Here is a 22659-nt window from a genome sequence, read left to right on the forward strand (position 1 = left end):
TAAAATGAAAGTTCTTAGAATGAAATAATAGCATTAGGTTAAAAAATGACCTTGATGTGGTCTTTTTGTCATTTTACTCCTGGTCAGATTCTTACCTTGTTGCACGTTGTGTATTTTCAGTATTGGAGGTTTTTGTATGTTGCCTTTACTTGAGGAACCTTCCTTGACATCTTTCCTGTCAAAATAGTTTTCTATCTTTTGTAAAAGGTTATTCCCCTTTCTCTCACTGTATGATGTGCTTCAGTTACAATCTTTTAAGACTGAGATGCTTAAAATTGAGACTGCAGAATTTCACTTAAATGTATTGTGTTTTGCTTTTAGCACATGACAACCATTCAATCTTTCAGTGAAGAATAAATGAACTAAACAGTGGGAATAGGCAGTAAAAGTAAGGTAATAAGAAATTGAGTTCAGAAGATTACAAATGGAATTATCTCAATGAATTAAAATTTAATAACATTTGGACATCTGATAAACTGCTATTGGCATGTTACCATATACTTATTAAGTATCCACATTTTTAGGTGTTGTGAATGTAGTTTTTTAACAGAATAAAAACGCTTCGTACTCTCATGCAGGCTTTCTTTTCCATCTTTAGTCAGAAAGCATGTGATTTCATACTATAATGTGATGGACACTGGAAGGATATCATGAAAAATTTTGTAATTAGACCTGAGAAAATAGTGGAGTTGCTTATTAAAGATAGTTTCATGATTTTTGTTACTGACGTTATTGGATTTTTGATGCCACAGTATCTCTTATTTCTGCAGACCATATAACATATATAACACACTAGGTGTGAAAAATAAATGGTAAGAATATTTTAGAAATGGTGACTACATCTGATTATTTGGTTAAGGTAAAATTGTTAGTAAAATAGGAGACCGAGATACAGGGGCCTTGGCAAGAGGACAGCCTCTGCTTGAAAATGTATTTGCAGTTGTGTTTCGTCTTCAGAAAGCATATCCCAGCGGGTACCTCCTAAGGCTTTATATGGCTTAGGAAAACCTTCTCTGTGGCTCCCTATGGGTAGGATAACCTGGGTGTTTTTTTGGTCTTTGTTTTTGTTTGCTCATTTGTTTTTTTTGACACCCTCAGAGAACATATCCATATAGACTTCCAATATATACTTATTACAAGATAATGTATAGGCAAGTACATTCCCTCAGAAATAATGAAATATAATTCTATTATGATGATTAATTTACTCAACAAACTGCCTTTGTACGAGATAGTGAAAGCAAAGGTCGCCAAGGCAATAGACCAAGATATAGAACCTTTTATGCTACTTTTTTGAAACCTACAGAGGTTTTATAGTCTTTGATCATTTGGTTTGGGCACTAAAAAATGCTGACATCTAAATTGCATAGTAATGTTACTTGTAATGAAGTTTTCATCATTAAAATGTTTGTTACTAACTTTTGGATGATTTGACATTTTGCCCATCAGAATTTCAAATAAAATTTCCACTTTGATATACACAAGTGTGTTAACTAGATGAGGGAATTATATGTTCAAAAATATAGTTAAAAATGTTATTGAAAATCTATGAAAAAATTATTTGTGTCCCTTTAAATGTGCATTTGATGGATTTAATTTAAGTGCCTAAAAAAATGTCTTAGGATTGCAACAATACCCATGGTAAAGCAGACTAAAAGGGTATTGAAGTGAAGTGGCCTGGAATCTAAAAACTAACTACTGATAGAGCTTGACAAAGTAGCATGATATAGTGAGTGGAGCATTAAAGCTGGTCTTCTGATTCCTTTTTTTAAAAATTAATGTGATCTTGGATAAATCTTTAGTCTTCATTTTCTGAGCTGTAAGGTTAACGTCAAGTCAAGTGCTTATATAACCAAACACTGTGCTTGGGATAAAAATAAGAGTATTTATTCTTGCCTTCAAGAAATTTTTAGTCTTAAAAGAAGGAACACATAAGAGGTATGTTTGAAGCATGTGGTGAGCGCAGAGAATGTCCATGGTGTGTTGTCATAATTCCGTTGGCAGCCGTCCGTCTCGAGAGACGATGGTGTAGCTTCTCAAGAGTCTATCTGCACCGCCGAGAATGGCTGTGCAGTCCGACTCGGGAGTGACACGGTATCTGTCTCCTCCCGTGTTGAATCGACATCTTGCGATGACGCTGGAGTGTCCTCTCCAGTGAAGCTGAAGCTACAGAGCCTGGGCAGGGTGATATGGAGGGTCTGCTGTTGCCCATGCAGCAGACCCCCCCTCTCTTCGCAGCTGAAGGGTCCAAGGGAAAGACGGAGTCAATACAGCTTGGCTTCAGGTGCGCCGCAGGAGTTGCCGGTGTTGACTACAACGTCAAACCGCCTTAGGGACTCCGGCTCCGGATTTTCTGTCGGGGTTTACTCCCTTAGCCTTTCCCCTGAAGAGGTATGCCGCAAGGCAGCGGAGGTTTTTTGGAGTCAGAGTTTTCCTTCTCTGATGTCATAATTAGAACTCAGTTTAAGTGGTAAGCTTGGGCATGTGGTCAGAGAAGACACCTGAGAGGGCATTTCTCCTGTTTCTAATTTTAACAAGGGAGGGGTAAGACTCCACCGGGCAGCCAGGTTATTCTGTGGATTCAGCCAGGATCATTGTGATGATTAAGTAAAATAATGCACACTGTGTATAATATTCTTAAGTTATTTCAAATTTGTCTTTTTCTCCTGACCTATGTTCCAGTGTACTGTGTGCACATATGTTCACACATAGTTGGCAAATGAACTTTGAGTCCTCAACATATAGGGAAGAGAGATGGGAATAATAAGGACAAGCTGCTCTCTAATGACCTGTAATTATTATTTGATAATCTGAAAATTATGTACATGTAATGAGCTATTCAATTACATCTGGTTGATAATTTACCAGTTAGCCTGTTTCATTATTTCACTGGAAATGGAATCCGGAACTTAGGCCTTGGTGTCAAAAAGAGTCTGCTGGAAAAATTGAGCACTTAGAGTTGCCAAGCTCTGTTTTGAAGACTTTAAAATGTAGTAATTTATTTAATCCTTACAAAATCCTATGAGACACTGGAGTTACCATTTTCCAAATTTTACAGATGGGGAAAGTGAAGTTCAGAGTTTTACCTCTGAACATCACTCAGCTAGGAAACAGAGGCACCTAGGTGCTCTCTGCTGAACAGTGTATGTTTGCAAAATAGCATATGGTTCAGAAGTTCCTAGAAATAACCTTGTTGTCCCAGAAGACCAAGACTTTCAAGATAGTGCAGCCAAGAACGAGGTTTTAAAGAGCACAGGAAACAAGCAAGCAAATTAGCCAGCTTGTGGGATACAAGTGGATACTTTCCTACAAGTGAATGTGGCTGACAAGCTTAAGCTTGCCAGAATGTTGTTGCAGAGCAGAGCAGAAACTAGAAATCAGAAGTCAGATGCTGAGAGCATCTCACTCAAGGGCAGCCGTGGGTCTTTGTTTTCACATTCTTGGGACATCTTTAGGAATATGGATGTTCTGGCTCTTTGCCTTTTGAGTAAAACTCAGTGTCCATGTGAGGCACTATCATAACCCACAGAGACCTCTCCTTTAATGCTTTTCTTTGAAAAACCTAACATTTGTTACTGTGATTTTGGGAGCCTTAGGCACATAACTTGTACACCAAGTGCAATATGTATCATCTCATCTGTGAATCAAGCCTGCCTTTTCAGTTAGTTTCTTGATACTTTTACACTGTATTTTCTGCTACAGAAGGCTTTAAGAGAAGGGAGCTCATGACCCCTAAATGAGGTGGGGGAGGGGAGAAGCTCAGCATACTGGAGGCAATTCCAAATGGGGAGAATGGGATGAAGAAAGTTATGGAGACAAGAATGCACATCCTTGATTTTAGATTATGAATAAATTATTTGACTCAGTGTAAACAGGTTAAATTGGTACATTTTGATGAATTATATGGGATAAATAAATGGCATATTCTACATAGCACCTTGGTGTCACAGGTACCATTTGCTGCTTTTTAAATATGAATAGTTAATTTCATAAAAGTAAATCACTCATACACCTTTCAGCAAATAAGGGTTAACACACAAACATCAGCAAAGTGGCAACCGTGGGATGTACTGGGAAGAAACCTGGATTGAGTTGGGAAATTTGAAACAAAAAGCAGGAAGGTAATCATGAGTTGGGAGAGGTGAGGAGATGGAAAAACCCATGCAGTCTGTAGGAGACAGACCCCTGTTTGCGCAAAATACTTCTTTCTTTACTGAATAAATGTGTTTGGGCACAGTTTATCCAAGGAAAAGGTATCTCAGATGCAATAAGGGAATATCATTATACAGAGTTCAGTTGCTCAGAACCAAGAAGGTAAGGGAAACACTTCATTCTCAGGGTGAAAGATGGTATATTTTTAGGAACAGAATTTGTTTTCCTCTAGGTTGAGTGCCTTTTTGTTTGCTTCTTGGTACCTCAGGGATGGCAGCCAGTTTTCATCAGCTCTCTGATTTCTGAGCCTAATAGTTTTTTTGATGAGCTTGTCACTGCTTTAACAAAAAGGGTTCCACTTTCTGGCTTCTTTTATATGCAGATAAACATTGAAGTAGATTTATGATTATTTTGCATAATTTTATGGCCACACATTTCCAAATCACTAAATAATATTTATGATAGTATTGCTTATAATACTTATTATAAATAATACTTACTATAAACAATACTATAATTAAAATATTGTTTATTAAGGTTGTGTCATATTCTGTATTACTAGCTTACTTAAATTTTTTTCAATTCCCATTTACATTCAACATTACTTTGTATTAGTTTCAGGTGTACACCATAGTGGTTAGACCATCATAACTTTACAAAATATACCCCTTGTTACTTCCAGCACCTACATGGCACCAGGCCTAGTTACTACAATAGTATTGACTGTATTTCCTGTGCTGTACTTCACATCCCCATGATTGTTTGTAACTACCGTCTGTATTTCTCATCCCTTCACCTTTTTCATCTAGTCCCCCAGTTCTATCCCCTCTGCCATCCATCAGTCTGTTCTCAGTATCTGTCAGTCAGTTTCTGATTTATTTGTATTGTTCTTTAAAGTGAAATCATAATGGTATTCGTCTTCTACCCCATTTTCCAGTTTGTTCCTTTGTCTCAATTTTTTTTTTTCTTATATGAGTTTTTTTTTTTATCCAAATCTTTGTTAAATTTTTGGATTCTTTTAAATATATATTCTTATAAAAGGAATGTGATAAGGTTCTTTTCAGAAAGATTGTACCAGTTTGTAGTCTTTCGGTAGTTTGTGGAAGTGGTGGAGTTGCCTGCAACGAGAGAATTGTTAGTTCCGGGGGCTCAGTCCAGAGCTAGTGAGAGGAAGTAGAATGAGCTAAGGACACAAGGACAAATGGATGAATGAATGAGCAATGTCTGGGTGTGGAGTTGCCAAAGATGTTCATAAGAGGTAAAGTGAGAAATGTTCTTTTCTGTTTGGTGGTGATTTTGCTTATTTGGCTTGGCATTTTGTAGTGAAATTCACAAAATGGGCTAACTATAGCATTTGGCTTCACATTTTTTCATTTTACAGTTTTTAATTGGTCCAGGAAATTGAGAAAGGTAGTAGCACAGTAGTGCAATGTTGACTGAAGTAATTTTTTAAATATCCTATTACTTACTTCATGAGTTGTTCCTATAGCTCTGTATATGTTTTTGAAATGTATCTTTACAACTGTTCATGAGATAAAAATAACCTTCAGTGGTAAAGGAAGAGTCTTATGTTAGTAGTGACAGTTTAGATTTGGGTTTTAAAAATGTCGTGTATGTAAAGTAATTTAGAATAAAATTTTAAGCATTGTTTAGGGGAAAGGGGGAACATTTTTAAAAAAACCAACTTTGGTGTAATAGGTATTTTTTTGAGGTGGAAAGTACTTTAGTAAACTTTTTTTTTTTTCCCTTCTAGAACCATATTGGAAAATGCCTTCTTACTTTTAGCAGAAAAGTTTTCTATTATCTCTGATAAGTATTAGTGTGTTTAGTTTAAAAAGAAAAAATCCTAAACTTCAAGAATGGGCCTTTTTGAGGTTTGTGCAAGAGTGATTTAACAGCATATTGGAAAAAAGATAGGAAATTTCTCCCTTCAGTAGGAAAAAGGTTAAATGTCTGACACTTTTGAAATGATCCAAATGTTAGTGTGGGTAACAGTTTGTGAAAAATCAAGATGTAAGAGTTGAGACTGGTTTCAGGCTGTCTGAATCTTTTCAGCCAGAAGTGAGAAATAAATACCTCATGTATATGGAGAAATAAAGCCGTTCCCTTCTAGGACTGTCATTCATTTGAATCTCCTGTGGTTGAATGTGATTTCATTTGGATTCCTGTTTGGGACTGAGTGAAACGAGTGGGTGGCTCCAGTGGAGTTTCAATGTAGTTAAGGCAAATAAAATTTAGAATTGGAATTAATTGCCTCCCCGTATTGTAGATACCTTTAATGAGGAAGCTGTTTCTTAACTCTGATAATTTCTTGACCCCTTTAGAGATCATTGTTACCAAATAAAGGTTAATTGACCTGGAAATCTTATATTCATATACATAGTTGTCCCTCTAATGATTAGACTTACATGTACCTTTTAAAAGATGGAAATTATGAAAAAAAATGAAATTATGGTTAATAATTTTGCGTGGGTTTAAAACTTTTATGTTGTTGATGTTTAAAGATAACAAGGCATTAACCAAAAGTCTTAGAATCTAAATTTTGACTCTTGGATCTGGGAGACCTGCCTGGGGAATACTTTAAGTGAGATCTCCACTCCTAAACAGCTTTATTCATCAGACAAATATAGCAAAGGAAGAGAATGCTTTAGCCAGTATGGCTTCCGGGGTGAGTCACTGGGTGTGGGAACAAGTCTTCTCTATTTTTGCATTTTTGTTTCTTATTTAACTTCTTTTAAGAACAAACATCCTGAGATTGGTTGTAGTCAGGGAAGCTGATGCAATTTCTGGTAACAGAAACACAGCAAAAAATAACAAAATTGAGAAAAGATTATACTACATGATCACTAAGGAAGTAGAAATAAGTTGTACCCGAGGAAATAATGAAATTGTTTTGTTAGTGATTATTTTCTAGTTTTGTTATCAGTCGATAAATTATACAGAATTAGTTAAGAATTTATATTTGATGGTACAATGTGAATGGCTTGAGAAATTGCATTTCTGATAGCAACTTCTTGAAGTTAAACTGGTTTTAACTAGTTATAAAAAGTAATAAAGATAAGAAATTACCTATTTTTCTGGGGTAAGTAAAAAGAGAGGGAGGGTTAAGTTTCTCTTCTGGTTTTTGTGATGCTTTTATGTGACTAAGGACCTCAAGTCCTGGATGATTTTGAACTTTAGCAGGTCATTCATTTAAGGGACATTACATAGTTAGGTCACACTGATTTGGGGATCCTGGTAAAGATGTCACCTTTGTTATATTTTTGGTTTCCTGACACCTGAATTTTTAGTGAAACATTTTCTTAGCTTAAATGTCAAAACTGGAAACTTCAAAACTGACATACAAAAAGATCAAATTGTGGTGTGTTTCCCCGTCTTCCATAAAAATATCTTTGTTTTGTATTATTGGGTATATTGGGTATCTTTTTGTATAAGGAATTAAAGTATAAAGTAAAGATAAAATTAAATAAAATACACATGCCTACTATATGCCATTCACTGTGCAGGAAACAAAGAATATAGAAGCAAATAGGACTCATTTCTTACTATGGAGCAGCTCAGAGTTCACTAGGGAAGGGGTATAAATAAAGAGACTCCTAGAGCATGTTGCCTGCTCTGGTAGAGAAGGTCATGGGTGTTCAATCACTAAATTCATTCGTACATCCGTTTACTTAACATATCTTTATTTCATGCCCTCTATACAGAGAGCAGTATAAACTGACTCTATTAGGTGTTGGCATTATATTGGTGATCCAGATAGATATGATACCTTTCTTTAAGAAGAATTCATTTCTGAAGTGACTCAGGCACAGAGATCATTGTCATGTTTGTTTACTGTTATACCCCAAGTGTCTAGAAGGTCCCAGGCACAGAGTAGGTCCTAAATAAATAATTTGCTAGAAGAAATAAAATGGATGACCCAGACCTGAGCTCAGATTTTCCTTTCCCGATTATCAAGGAAGCCTTGAACTGGATTTTGGAGAGTAATTATTGCCTAAGAGGAAAATGTGTAAAATATTCTGTGCAGAGAGAATAGTTTAAACATAGTCACTGAATGGTAAGGGTGACACTGTGGCTTATTACAAAATTCACTATTTAAAAAAGAGATAGGAATTATTTATTTGTGAACTTAAAAGAAGTTGCAGTTAAATGCAGACTTGATAACATCTCTTTGTGACATATATTATTTTTAACAGACATGCTTATCGGGATTTTTTCTTTTAGAGTTCAGAATTAAAGTGAAATTGTTATATAACTTTTAAATTGTTTATTTTAATGATACTTGTGAATTATTAATCAGTGGCTTACAAGATTTTTAGTGGAGAGATTAATTTCTTTTTAATGGAGAATTTTATTCCAAAAATGTCTAGAAGGATTTGTATACTTTTTCCCTAAAATATTAAGAGGATTTAAGAAGTAGTAATATTTGAACCTAATTACTAATGGTGTTCTAAAGGTAAATTTTTACCTTTGAGTGACAAAATGTGTCCAGTATTTTGTTACTTAGTGAATCCCAAGAAATCCTTGTTTCTGTAATTGGATTTAATTATGTACTTTTTTTTTCATCAAGCATTTATTTGTTAGGAATATTTTGTGCATGCTAATTTAATTCAGAGTATTTTTTATATAAATTGATTTTGCTTAAAACTAAATATTCTTCTTAGAAAACAATTTGTTTGAAATTCTTCATAATTTAAAATATATTTAAAAGTAAAAAGAAACAGTTTGTAAGTAAGTGACCCTATAATCCAAGGCCTATCACTTGTGTATAGCAAATTGATTATTGTGTAGTTACATGATCTTAAATTGAATACTTCCTTTTGCAAGCACTTTATATTTCTGTAAGGATTTGATTGGTGTTTTAAGCTCATAACCAAGTTTCCTTACACTCAAATTGCTACATTTTCAAAGTCAGTGTGCTTAAGCTGGGAAATGACATTACATTCTTTTATCTTCTTGGTATGAAAACAAGTTCAAAGGTGAAAGTAGTTTTGTCTTTTTTTCCCTCCACTGTCATAATTTAGGTTCCTGACATAATACTGACTTGTTAAAAGGATCATAATGTTAATGAATAAAAAAACTTTAGATGCTTTAGGGTTTGATCGATAAAGTTATTTCTTAAGTGGCGTAATAGGGTAACTAAAACAAAAAAGTGAAAGCCTGCAAACATACATGAAATAAATTTTTAAAGGGCTGTACACCAAGAAAAGTTTAGTATACAAAGGAAAGTTTTTTATATATCCTTGATTTTTAAAAATTTTGTTTTGATGACCTCATGAATATGCAGAGGTAAATGAAAAAGTTGAATTACTAGTGAAATATTTTTATCTTTACAGTTTGCTTTTCACATTCTCTTTTCATATAAATTATAATGAAGTGAAAGTAAATTTTCTGGAAGCTTGTAAGGTAGAGTTCAGCTTCGTTGAAATCATGTCTCCTCCTTGTTAAGTTTTTTCTCATTTCCATTTTAGAAAGAAATCTCATTAACATACATAAACAGGAATAAGTCAGAGATTCTGAATGCCAGCACTGGTAATAGACTCTGGCCTGAGTTAATGTTTCAGTAGAGCTTGAAGTCACAGCCCCAGTCCCATAGAGGTCTCTGATAATCAAAAGTCGTGGTGCTTCCTGGAACCCTGGACAGCATGGACACTAGCATCCATGACAGGGTTTAGTTCCAAGTAATTAAGAAAAACGGTACCAGGAAAGTTGGAGTTTTTACATTACAGCTTATTAAGAAGACATTTATAGGAGTGTGTGATTTTACAGAAATGTGCAAAAAGCAGACTGAATGGAGACAATGTTAGAAAAGCAAAATGTTCCCAATCAAGTCTCAGCTTATAGCAGCATGTACTATTTATTGCCACAGTAACATATTTTCTTGCAAAAGCGCTCAGAAATGATGCAGAATTCAGTGACAGAATTCCAATTCTGGTCTCACAAATTCCCATCTGGTAGCAGTGCATCTGTTTATTAGGAGTTATCCCCTGAATGTGAATGATTTCAGTCCTAAGTCACTGCACCTGTTGCTGGGAGGTATTTATTCCAATCACTAGCCTAAAGCAGAGAGAGTTACTGCTTTGACATTTTATAGCCAAGTGGGGGTGGGTGGGGATTGTCTTTTCAAAATCATTTGTTCAGAGTGGAGAAAAGGGAGTGAAACAGTTCATTTTACTCTGAGCACCACTACCTGGCAGTGTTCACATTTTCACAGCACAAAGCTGCAGTATCGATTCTTTTGCTCGCAGGGCCTCCCAAGAGTTTTTTTCTTCAGTTGTCAGGGCTGCAAGACGTATTGGATTACACCGTACTTGTTGGGACGCTGCTTTTTTTTCTTTGTTGAAATAGACATAAGTTGAGAGCATACATCATAGTAATAAATGTCTTAGTAATAGTGTGATTAAAAGGCTTTAATTTGGAATTTCTTCACATTAAATATGTTGACTGACCGATTTCCTTGAATACTTCACCATCAGGCACTGTTTCCCTTTCTTCTCTTCATTCTCTAAGACTAGAAGCAGAGAGTACGCCCTAATTATGCTCTCGACAACAGAAGTCCCCAAACCTGCTGCTGATTGTCATTATCATTTGGAGAGGCATTCAAGTAACGTTTAAGACCATGAGCCTGAGACCTGAATTACTAGGCTTTAACCCTTGATTTCATTCTTACTGGATTTGTGATCATGAAAAATGCAATTTTCCACGCTTCAGTTTTTTCCTTTGTAAAATGGTCATAATAACAATACCCAGCTCATACAGTTGTTTTCAGGATTTATAGTCGGTAAATATTTGTGGGTAGTCTTTACAGGGACTTCTGGTGGTGATGGGGTGACAAGAGTGGCAAATCCTCTTACTCCCAGACAGGTATAAAACTGGCCAAAATTATCGACAGCTCCATGTTAGGGCCCTGGAAATGAAGCAAAACCATATAAGAAATCGGGAGGCATTTAATTATGAGAAAAGCTAGTAGAACTTGTGGTGTGAACAATGGAAGTTTAAAGTCTTTCAGCCTGGGCTGCTCCTATCCCCACCCCACCCTGCAACGCCTCAGCCATGCATGTCATTTTAGTCCTCTCATTAGGGTAAGGCTGGCCTTGAAACTCAGTGACTTTCCTGCCAGGAAAAACTGGGTTGGTTTGGATGGAGGGTGGGAACTCACGGCCAGCAGTGTTGTCAGTAAAAGCAGCAAACACTGGGAAGCTGATGGGGAAAACCCACAGCTCTGCCTGAAGCTGTGATCCCAGGTGGGGAGCCTGGAGGCCCAGTCTGAAACATAACCAGGAAGCCTTGGAAATTAAAGTTCTCTATGCTTTCTTAACAAACTGGAAGCTATACCCATATGTCGATGAGAAAAATAACCCAGGCTGACTTGAACATGTCCTGGATTCTGAACACTCTCACTAACACACACTCAGATCATACAGCAAAGGCCAGAGATTGAATTATGGGTTCATGGTTTTTGTGAAAAGTCTCTGTTCAATCATGGTCTGGTCACTAAGCTTTGCAGAGAGAGGGGTGATCCCTAGGAAGCCAGGGGAGAAACTAAAAATCAGAATTAAAATAACAGCAACAGCAGCAACAATAATAGGAGCAACACGGGAGCTGCGCACCCTGGCGGAGATGAATTCTGCAGATTTAAATCCAGTCAGGATACTTAAACAAAAATATCACAACAGCAACAATTCTCAGGGGAAAGAGATCTGAATCAAGTGTTGCTAACAGTATATTATTGCAGGTGTCTAGTTTTCAACAACAAAATGTTAAAAGACATGCAAAGAAACTGGGAAGTTGAGCCATACTCGGGAGAAAAAACATTCAATAGAAATTTCCTCTGATGTGGGCCCAGACGTTGGGTTTAGCAGATTAACATTTCAGAGTGCCTATTAAGAATATGTTCAAAGATTAAAATAAAATTATGTTAGATAATTAAGGGGAAATACGACAGTGACTTAAAAACATGTCATCTCAATAGAGAAATAAAAACTTATAAAATTCTTAGAGAAATTCTTGGCACGTCTTAGTTATTATAAATCAGTGTGCTGCAAATAAATTCATGTTTTCCTCCCCCAGAACAGATATCTTAGCTTTTCCCGAACCTAGAGATTCTGATAGACTAGGTCTGGATTAGGGCTTGAAGATGTGTCTTTTTAAAAAAAAACTCAGATGACTGATGCAAATCCATGTTTAGGTATCAATCACGTAGTCTTGGCAGGTTATTTTTTAAAACTGTTCTTAAAAATACCCATTTTAAACAGTTATGTACAAGGGAAGAAAGTATGATTAAGAAATAATGACCATAGTTGTGATGATTTCTTCCACTTGACTCATTAGTGCATAGAAAAGAGAATAAATAAATGTTTAGGAGTCAGTTCTGTTGTGCCTTACTTCATAACTCTTAGTGAAAACACCGAATTTTTAAAATTAATGTTAATTTCAATATTTTTATTTAAACTATGCTGTGTTCCAAAATTTTATGTGGTCACTTGTTTGAATTTCCACACAGCTTTTTCTATAGAAATTAGTGTCCTTTCTGAAACCCTAAAATATTTCAATTAAAATAAGTATAATAAAACTAGTTTAAGGTAGATTATTTGTGAAGGCAGTATAGTCCAGTTTCTGGAAAATGGAAGAAAGTAATTTTTTAAAAGATTTTTATTTATTTATTTTTAGAGAGGGGGGTGAGGGAGGGAGAGAAACATCTATCAGTTGCCTCTTGCACGGCCACAAACAGGGGTGCCCTGACCTGTAATTGAGCCAGTGAGCATTTGATTCAAAGGCCAGCACTCAGTCCATTGAGCCACACCAGCAAGGACAGAAGAAAGCTGGGAATGGGGGGATGGGGAGAGGGTGTGTGTGTGTGTGTGTGTGTTTTCTGTCTTTCTGTCTGGGAATGTCCAGCCATTGTTAATATAAGCAGAACAGTTTGGGTGAAATTGAGGTAGTCAGGCAGCCAAGGAGAAAAGACTGAAATGTGCATGCATGGACAATGCCAACTTCACTGTACTAGTCAGTGGGAGTGGTATATGCCACAGCTTCATCACTGACAACATGTTTGTTTGTGCATCATTTCTCGTGCAGAATTTTTTGGCAAAACATCAAATTACTAAGGTGACTGACCCACCCCTCCTGTAGCCCAGATTTGGCGCCCCGCGACTTCCGGCTTTTCCCAAAACTAAAATCACCTTTGAAAGGGAAGATATTTGAGACCATCATTGAGATTCAGGAAAATATGATAGGGCAGCTGATGGCGATTGGGAGAACTGTGTGAGGTCCCAAGGTGCCTACTTTGAAGGGGACTGAGGCATCATTGTCCTGTGTACATATTTCTTGTATCTTCAGTAAATGTCTATATTTTTTTCATATTGCATGGCTGGATATTTTCTGAAAAGGCCATAGTATATAAAGTTTATTTATGAACTTAGGAAAGTTCACAAGTTCTTAGAAAGATTGGCCTATTTTCTGTTTGTCTTGACACTTTCCCAGCTCAGTTTCACTATTTCTTCTTCATCGTTAGTGCACCTCTCCACATACTTTTTAGTAATTTCATAAGACCATAAACCTTCCTAGTGAAAACTTACCAAAGTTGGGGTTTGCCACAATCCTCTACAGATTCCTGTGCTGCAAATTGTATACTCTCCTTCCCTCTTTGTTTCAATTACACCTTTAGTTTTCGCAGTAGAACTGAAAGGTCAGCCAGGTTTGAGAATTTTTTAATTCATACTCTATGTGTAACCCAGTAACCCTTTTGTAGGATTATTTCCATATTAGAAAGAGGATGTATGTTTATCCCCATGACTTTATATTTCACTGAATTAGTGAGAGGCATTCAGCAGTAAAAGTTAAAGAGAGCAGGTTTTGCCTTTGGGGTTGACCTGAACACAGCCCAGCTCTTGAACTTGGAAGTTCTTATTTTAGAACAGTTTACTTCTGAGGGTTGGTGTTTTTCAATAAAAAGGAATAATTCTTGTAATGCAGAGTAATTAAAAGAGATAAAAAGATACTGATATCATTGCTAATATTTTGTAACAAGAATACGTGGTGATAGGTTATACAACTGAAAATTTTTTTAAAAAATCAAGGCAGTGTAGGGCAAATTTTTGATATGTCAGCTAACACATGGGTAGCATACCAGCATGGTGAAGACACACTTCTCCCAGACATAGTTCTTCTTGTCTGTCATTAGCTTTTTTCTGCTTTTACCTTTTCACCTATGCTCTGTTACTACTTTGGGATTCCTGGTGAAAAAGTGGTTAAACTTAAGATTCTGATCTTTTATTTCATTTGGGAAAAATATTTATAGCACTCATGAACAGTGGTTATCTATACTCTCCTAAATGCAATATACATAAATCCACACAGGAGTTTTAATTAGGCACTTACATGTACATTATCTCATTTGAGAGTCACACAGGTAATAAAAGTAATATCACAGTTGTTTTTTTAATCTCCAGTCTGTAGGTTGACAGAACTGAATCTTGGAGAACTTTATTTTTCTGGGTGTTTCAACTTGCTGGACTGTCTTGGAGCAGTGCTGGCTCCTTGGAATGCCCATCTGCTGATTTTTGTCAGTTTTAACTAAAAATGTATATAAATTGAAATAAGTTATTGTGCCATAATATGTTACTGTCACAGTGTCTTAGTTATTTTGGAAGGAAGCTGCTAAGACAAGGGTATTTTAAAGCTAATGCTACTCACAGGAATTACTGTGTCTACATTAAATGAGACTATAAGGCCAGTGTATAGCAGAGTTTTTATTCCATTGTGTAAATGAAAACTGTTTCTTGATTAGTGGTTACATTCTGTATTTGTAAAACTATTCATTGATTAACTTTGTTATTTTTCTGTAAATTAGCTCAAAAAGAGCCACTTAGTTTCTGATTGTGACAAGATTATTATAGAAAGTATTTTGTTTAGAGTAATTTTAAACTGTCTATAAAGGTGAATAGTTCAGCCAAAGGGGTGTGTGTGTGAGTGTGTGTGTGTAATAATAAGTTCTTGATAAGTAGTAAAGAATGAAGGATTTAAATAAAGGTATAAATGGATAACTTAACATAGTTTGTGTGACATCTCTTGAATATAGACCAGAATTATATTACTTGAGAATGCCCTATTTAAATAATATACTTCATAAGTAAGTTAATTTTCTTTTATCTTAACTCTTTTAAAGGTTTCAGCAGAGCAGCGTTACCATTTGGGTTAGTAAGGCGAGAACTGTCCTGTGAAGGTTATTCTATAGACCTGCGCTGTCCAGGCAGTGATGTCATCATGATCGAGAGCGCTAACTACGGTCGGACAGATGACAAGATTTGCGATGCTGACCCTTTTCAGATGGAGAATACAGACTGCTACCTCCCAGATGCCTTCAAAATTATGACTCAAAGGTAAATAAGTATTCACATGTTACTCTCTCATTTTAGCTATGTCCAAATTGGTAAAATTATTATAGATATTCCAAAGTGGTTAGGAGAAGTTCATATTCTAGCCTGTTTATTAAATCAAGTTAGGGTTTTACCTGTTAATGTTGATTTCTACTTTGTAAGTTTTCAATGTTTAAATGTTTGTCACTTTTATATAGGTTTACATATCAGAAGGAATGTGTAACACATGTCTTTTAATAAAGGGTATGGGTAAGTAATACTTTAAATGTAATTTGTTTTTTGGAGTTTGAAAAATGGGTCTGGCAGTAATTCCACCTCAATTTTTAAAATTAATAAACTTCACGTATTTACAGCAAAAATAGCAGAAAGTTATACCCCATGCCCAAATGTGCACAGCATCCTCAACTATCCATATTTCACACCACCATGCTACATTTGTTAAAATAGATGAACCCATGTCAATACATCATTATCACCCAAAATCCATAGTTTTCATCATAGTTCACTCTTGGTGTTGTACATTTTATTGCTTTTGACAGACTTATGACATGTATCCACAATTGTAGTGAGTAGTCCCCCTTACCCAGGGGAGACACCCTCCAAGACCCCCATTGGATGCCTGAAACCTAGATGGTACTGAACCTTATATATACTATGTTTTCCTATATATATATATATATATTTTTTTTTTTTTTCACCTAAAGGAAGCACTTTATGGCTTCTCTTTGGTGTAGTTGAATTGCCAGCACCACTAATCTTATACTTTGGGGCCACTATAAAGTAAAGTAAGCCCTGAACATAAGCCCTGAGATACCACAATGGTTGATCTGAGAACCGAGACACTACTAAGTTGAGTAGTATATGCAGTGTGTATACGTGCTGGACAAAGGGATGATTCACATTCTGGGTGGAATGGAGCAGGAATGCATGAGATTCATCATGCTACTCAGGAGTGCTATTTAAAACTTACTTGTTTACTTCTGTAATTTTCCATTTAGTATTTTTCGACCACAGTTGACTTCAGGTAACTGAAGCTGTGGAAAGTGAAAAGGTGGATGAGGGGCTGTTATATCATACAGAATGGTTTCACCGCCCTAAAAATCCTCTGTGCTCCACCTATTCATTCCTTCCTCCCTGCAAATCTCATGATAACCACTGATCTTTATATTCTCTCATAGTTTTGCCTTTTCTAGACTGTTGTACAGTTGTAGCCTTTTCCAATTGGCTTATTTCACTTAGTAAAATGCATTTAAGATTCCCCCATGTCTTTTCATGGCTTAATAGCTCATTTCATTTTGGCGTTAAATAATATTATAATATTCCATAGTCTGGATGTACCACAGTGTATTCTTTCACCCACTGAAGGACACGTGGATTGCTCGATTGAGTCAGGGTTCTGTCTGGACATAAATTTTCAGTTCATTTGGGTAAATACCAGAGAGCACAATTACCAGATTGTGTGATAAGAGTGTGTTTTAATTTTTAAGAAACTACCAAACTGTCTTACAAAGAAACTGTACTAGTTTGCATTCCCACTAGCAGTGAATGAGAGTTTGTGTTAATCCACAGGCTCACCAGCCTTTGTTGGCAGTGTTTTAGATTTTGGTCATTCTAATCGTTGTGTTTTGGTATCTTGTTTTAATTCACAGTTCCCCAGTAACGCAGCGTTGAATATTTTTTAATATGCTTACTTGCTCTTTGTATATCTTCACCGGTGAGGTGTCTCTTCAAGTCTGTTGCTCATTTTTAATCAAGTTGTTTGTTTCCTTATTGTTGAGTTTTAAGAGTTCTTTATATTAGATTACAATGCTTTATCAGATGTGGCTTCTTCAAATATTTCCACCCAGTTGGTGGCCTTGTCTGCTCATTCTCTTTATCCTTAGCTTAATAAAAAAAATTGAAGTAAAGGAGGCATATAATGTGTGTGCACTCTCTTTCTCTCTCTATTCACACACAGTAATAAACTATTGGTTTAATTCTGTGTTTTAAAAATGATTTGTTGAAAAATATGTTATAAACTTAATATAAATTATATGTCTTAAGTGGACAGTTGCCTTCCTACATATAGACAATACAAAAAACTGCCGACAATGGATGTCGCCTTTCTTATCCCTTAACACAGTGTACCTAACTTTTGGCCTCTTTTTCTCCTAAATTCTGGTACTCTTGGCATTTTAATTAGAATGTTCTCATAGATATTAAAATTGTGGCTAGTTGTGATTGAATTAATGCAGTTAATTTCCAGCAATCACATTTATTTGGAATATAGAGACTCTGAAGAAAAATGCAAGTATCACAGACTTTTATACATTATTGTCTTTTCTTTTGCTTACTAGAAAAACCCCTCATCTTTATTTTCAAAGTCTTCACCCTCTTCTTCTGCTTCTTTTTTCCCCTCTGGACACAATATTCTGTCTAGTTTTCTAGCTTATTTACTACTCTGCCTCAAAGTAAAATAGCAAAATTGTTAGACGACTCTGGTCAGTGTAGTAAGCACACTGAAAACATCAAAAGGTGGTAAGAAACAATGAAGGAAAAATGGAAAAATGATTTTAAAAAATTCATGCCATAAGAGTATGGGTATGCCTTGCTGTAAGATCTCTTAATTTCACAGAGACTGTGTATTAGCATATTTTATTGATAATACAGTTATAGTAATTTATAGTAAGTAGTTTTTAAAATGTTGACACTGATAGTGGTATTTTTAAGAAAATGGAGAACATATACAATACTTCTGAAAGATTTTCATTACATGTTTTTATTTTTATTTCTTAAAGAGTAGTTATTAAACAATTATGGCTAAATATAATTTTTATAAGTGGTACTTGATACATAAAGGTTTTTTTAAATTTAAAGCTGAAGTCTTTTATAGACTGTAGAATTTGAAATCTGGCCAGCGAAGCAAAGCACAAAAATATAACTTATCTTCTTTGGAAGACTAGATTCAGTGCTGCAGTAAAATTGTAATAGAACATTTGCACATTGTATTTCAGACTTTGGGAACTGTCTATGCTAGAGAGACAATAAAGGCAACAATTAATCATTAATTATTGACCAGTTAGTCATTCTTTACATGTTGATCTAACTGTTCAAAGGAAGTGATATGATTCCAGCATTTGGAATTAGGTCAGAGAGAACTAGGAAGAAAAGAATGATTCTGCATAATTACATGCTTTTACTTGACTGACAAGCAAAAAACAGTCAGACTTGGTAGAAAGAAAGAATCTAGAAGAGCTGGCCTTGAGAAATTGTACACTGTAGGTAATTTACCTTTAGATGCAGGGTTATACATTTTATTTTATTTTATTTTTATTTATTTTCTTGTTTCCCCCCTGCATCGATCCACTGCAGGGTTATACATTTTAAATACATAGTTGAATAGCAAAATTCAGAAATCTTGTCATACATGTACATATAAATATAATGAGATATTATTGGAAATATGCAAGATACATGCCAAGTTATTTTTATTCCACTATGTTATAAAAACAGGGCTGCATTTTTTATCATTCTTTTTAAAGGAATTAGAGTCTTGAGGTATTTAAATTCTGTGAAAGCATACAATTGTTTTCCTTTGTTATCGAAATCTCTTTAACAATTTATATGTATTAGTGTAAATAATGGGTTAATTCCAAAACTCGCTCTACAACCTTATTTTTAAATTGTTGTATTATACTGGTGGCTTATAATATTTTAATCATCACAGTGACATTTTAAACATGAACATTTTATTGACAAGGAAGATGATGTCAAGTTGACTTTAAAATGAGTTCCATAGTGGTAGCTTATAATTACTCCATTCTGTGTATGTAGAATATACACCTTTAAGGCAGTTTGCAATATTCAACTATTATGTAGTTAAAATAGCTATAAGAAAAAATAGGTAGACAATATTTTTGCAGCTGAATTATTACTGAATAATTTTTTAGTGTGTGCAATATTTGCCCTTGTTTTGGTTTTAATTTAAAAATACTTTCAGTATAAATATTTTCAGCAAACATCTAATAATTAGATAGTTTTTTTATTTACAATCATAAAATAGTGATATTCAATAGTGTAAAAAAGAGACTTTCTTTAATATAGAAAACATTTTTTTGGAAAGCTCAAAGTGCTAGATTTTTCTAACTTTCAGTGTCCTCATTTTCTACCTGTAATGATGGAGATTGGCACAGAATTTTCTATTACTTCAGCACTTGAGAAGCGTGTAAATAAATACACTTGTAATTCTGAATGCAGTGATGGTAAAAGTATTGTTATTCATTCTTTTCTATTTCCTGTTCATTTAAAATGTGATACCAAGACTCTGTTAGTAACTGATAGTGTACTTATAAGTACACCAAATGGCTGAGTCTAAAAAGTGAGAAATGAAATTCCTTTCTAAAATTATATGTATTTTAACAGTCACCATTCAATATAATATTTTAGCTATCCTTGAAGATAATATTGCTGGGGTAACTTAAACAATACATGAACTATTGTTAACAGCTTGAATTCATTAAAGACAAAATTAACTCGACTACTACTTTGAGTTATTTGACAAGTAGTAAATGAGAATTTGCTTATAACATTGGCTCTTTGCAGCATTTGGGTACAATCTAGTTAATGTCTTAAAGTGATGTGCTCAATTGTATCTGAGAACCTCTTCCAGCATTGCTTATAAACATCCTTGTGTTCATGTTCTTCACTCTGAGAATCTGCATTCTCATCAAGGTACTTTGCTGCCTATGATTTTGCTCTATAGCATGTCCTTAAGTTTTTAGCATTTTGGCCTAGAAATCTGAAAGTAAATGTTTATTGTTTTTGTTTTCAGTATTAACGGTAAGGTTAATGTGCATGGGTAGGTTCCGTTTTAGAGTCTTAATACATACTGTCAATACAAAGAGGTTCTAAAAGTAGTATGTACTACACTCAAGAATATAGTTAAAATAGATGTCTTAGTTTTTCTCTTTAGTAGAAAAGGTATGTTCTGTGTAAATGACTCAAAGATAGGCTTTTTTGTTTTTTTTTGTTTTTTTTTGTTTGTTTGTTTATTGGTGTTGAAATTGCCTTAGGAAAGTAAAGGATTGTCCCAGACTTAGAGAACTGGCCTGGCTCTTTACATGCTTTTAGTCAAAAAATTTAACTCACATATAGCTAGCAACTGGCTGGAGCTTCATACCAAAACTATATAGGGTTCTTACGAAATAAAATTGAATATAATTTTGGTAGTTACACTACCCATTTAAGCTGCTCTATGTTTATGTGGGAACAGGGTGGCATATAAAAAATAAATAGTTCATCAACTAGTTGTTGATACAGATTGAGCACTCACAAGAGTGGTGAAAGAATGTATAGATGAAGCTAACATAAATACAAAGTTGGTATTTGCAGGGGAACAGATACTACCCACAGATGTTATGTAGTTTGAGCATGCAAAAGCTCTAGAGAACACCTGCATTTAGGGCAGAGGTAAGTTGCCACCAGGAAGCAGAACAGGTGCAGGAGGATAATGTCTTGTAAGCCAGCAGTGAAGTATATGAGACACATTTTTGTCTCTTGTTGATTTTGAAGATTTAAAAATTCTATTTAGAGAGCTCAAATAAAAGCACACATTAAGAGTTTCAAGATAGTGTTTTTCAGAATAGAAATCAAGAAAACAGCATTCAGCCTTGCACAGATCAAAAGGATTAGGTAGTCCCCTAGCTAGTAGTTCCTAGTTGGAACAAAACAACACATTAAGTACATCTAGATTTACAAAGTAGACGTACAATTCAGGGATTTAAAAATCTAGCGTCTAGAACTTGTGTACAATTTAGTTAAACTAAGTGCCCAATCTTATTTTAGAGCCTAGATGTTTTTCACAAAGGAACCAAAATAATGTATCCTGGTTCTGTAACCCCTTCAATAACTTTTCTATTTTTGAATTTCCCTTTTCTAAACCTATCATGGTCCCAACCTATTATCTCCAAGTTTAATCATTTGATTTAACATTGTTAACCCAGCAGCAACTCAAGTGGTGACAATCATTTCTTATGTGAGTGAGAATTCGAAAAACCATGTTATTGCATATGTATATGTGTTAGTTTTTCGGTCCCATGGTTCTTGACGTTACAGTAGATGCAGTGTGAGGCTGGAACGTTGAGTGCGTACTCCCAGTGTGCAGTTAGAAGGAAGGCAGCAGAAAGGACCAAGCATGTCTTAGTCTGGTATAAGCAGATTGAACTTTCCCTCTGCCTCTCCACCTCCCTTTTTGCCACCCTACAAGGCAAGGCACATAACTAGGGACCCTTTATGGGAGGAGAAAACATAGACAATTGTTTCTATTTTAAGAGAGTTATTAAATAACACATGGTAAGAACTGCCGAGGAATTGGGAATCATCATATTCGAGCACTCTTTCATACCCTGGCGGAATCAACTGCCGTTGCAGTCAGTTTACTTTGTTCACACTGCGGCGAGTTCAGTAGAGCCTTTGTCCACAGCTTTGTGTTCATGTCTTCCACCCGTGCATTTAATGCCTTTTCTATCTTTTCTATCTTAACTAAGCTCTTTTCACACACTGTGGCTGCACTTCTGCAGTGTGAGGTGAGGCAGCAAAACTATCATGCTCCCTTTTTCCTTCTTCACAATTTCATGGATAGAAGACTCCTTCTTATCATAGATCTTAGCAACCTTAGCTGTGGATTCTTTTCCTTGAACTTGCACCTTTTCATGTCCAGGAAGCATTTTATGGCTTCTTTGGCATATTGGCATCACCAGCCTCACTACCCTTGTACTTTGGGGCCATCACACAGTTACTTGGACACAGCACTGTGACACCATGACAATTGACCTGGACAGCTATGGTATGACAGGCAGGTGGGTAGTGTCACAGCTTGTGTACTCTGGCAGAGGAGTGATGCGAGTCCAGGTCGGTCAGAGAGGGACTACACGGGATTTTATCACGCTACTCAGAGTGTCACACAATCTAAAACTGAATAGTTGTTTCTTTGTCAGGAATTTCTTATTTAATATTTTTGGACCATGGTTGAAAGTAGGTAACTGAAACTCAGAAAGCAAAACAGCAGATATGTGGGAGCTAATGTATATTCTCCTTATTTAAAAAATCCTTGGAATAGAGTGACAAAATGATATTCTTCTTTTAATTTCGT

The 22659-nt window shown here is 35.4% G+C and overlaps 1 protein-coding gene across 7 annotated transcripts in view; it reads left to right on the forward strand.

The window, feature by feature from the left end:
* Positions 1-22659, forward strand: part of ADGRL2 (adhesion G protein-coupled receptor L2) — a 265175-nt gene that overhangs the window by 163592 nt on the left and 78924 nt on the right. For all 7 annotated transcript variants that reach the window (XM_090269667.1, XM_090269668.1, XM_090269669.1 and 4 more), the window contains exon 4: positions 15320-15533. In XM_090269667.1, the coding sequence (XP_090125793.1) occupies positions 15320-15533 (214 nt within the window). The remainder of the gene's footprint in view (positions 1-15319; positions 15534-22659) is intronic.

Source organism: Furipterus horrens, unplaced genomic scaffold, assembly GCF_987537825.1.
Source record: "Furipterus horrens unplaced genomic scaffold, mFurHor1.1.pri manual_scaffold_3, whole genome shotgun sequence".
NCBI classification, from domain to species: Eukaryota; Metazoa; Chordata; class Mammalia; order Chiroptera; family Furipteridae; genus Furipterus; species Furipterus horrens.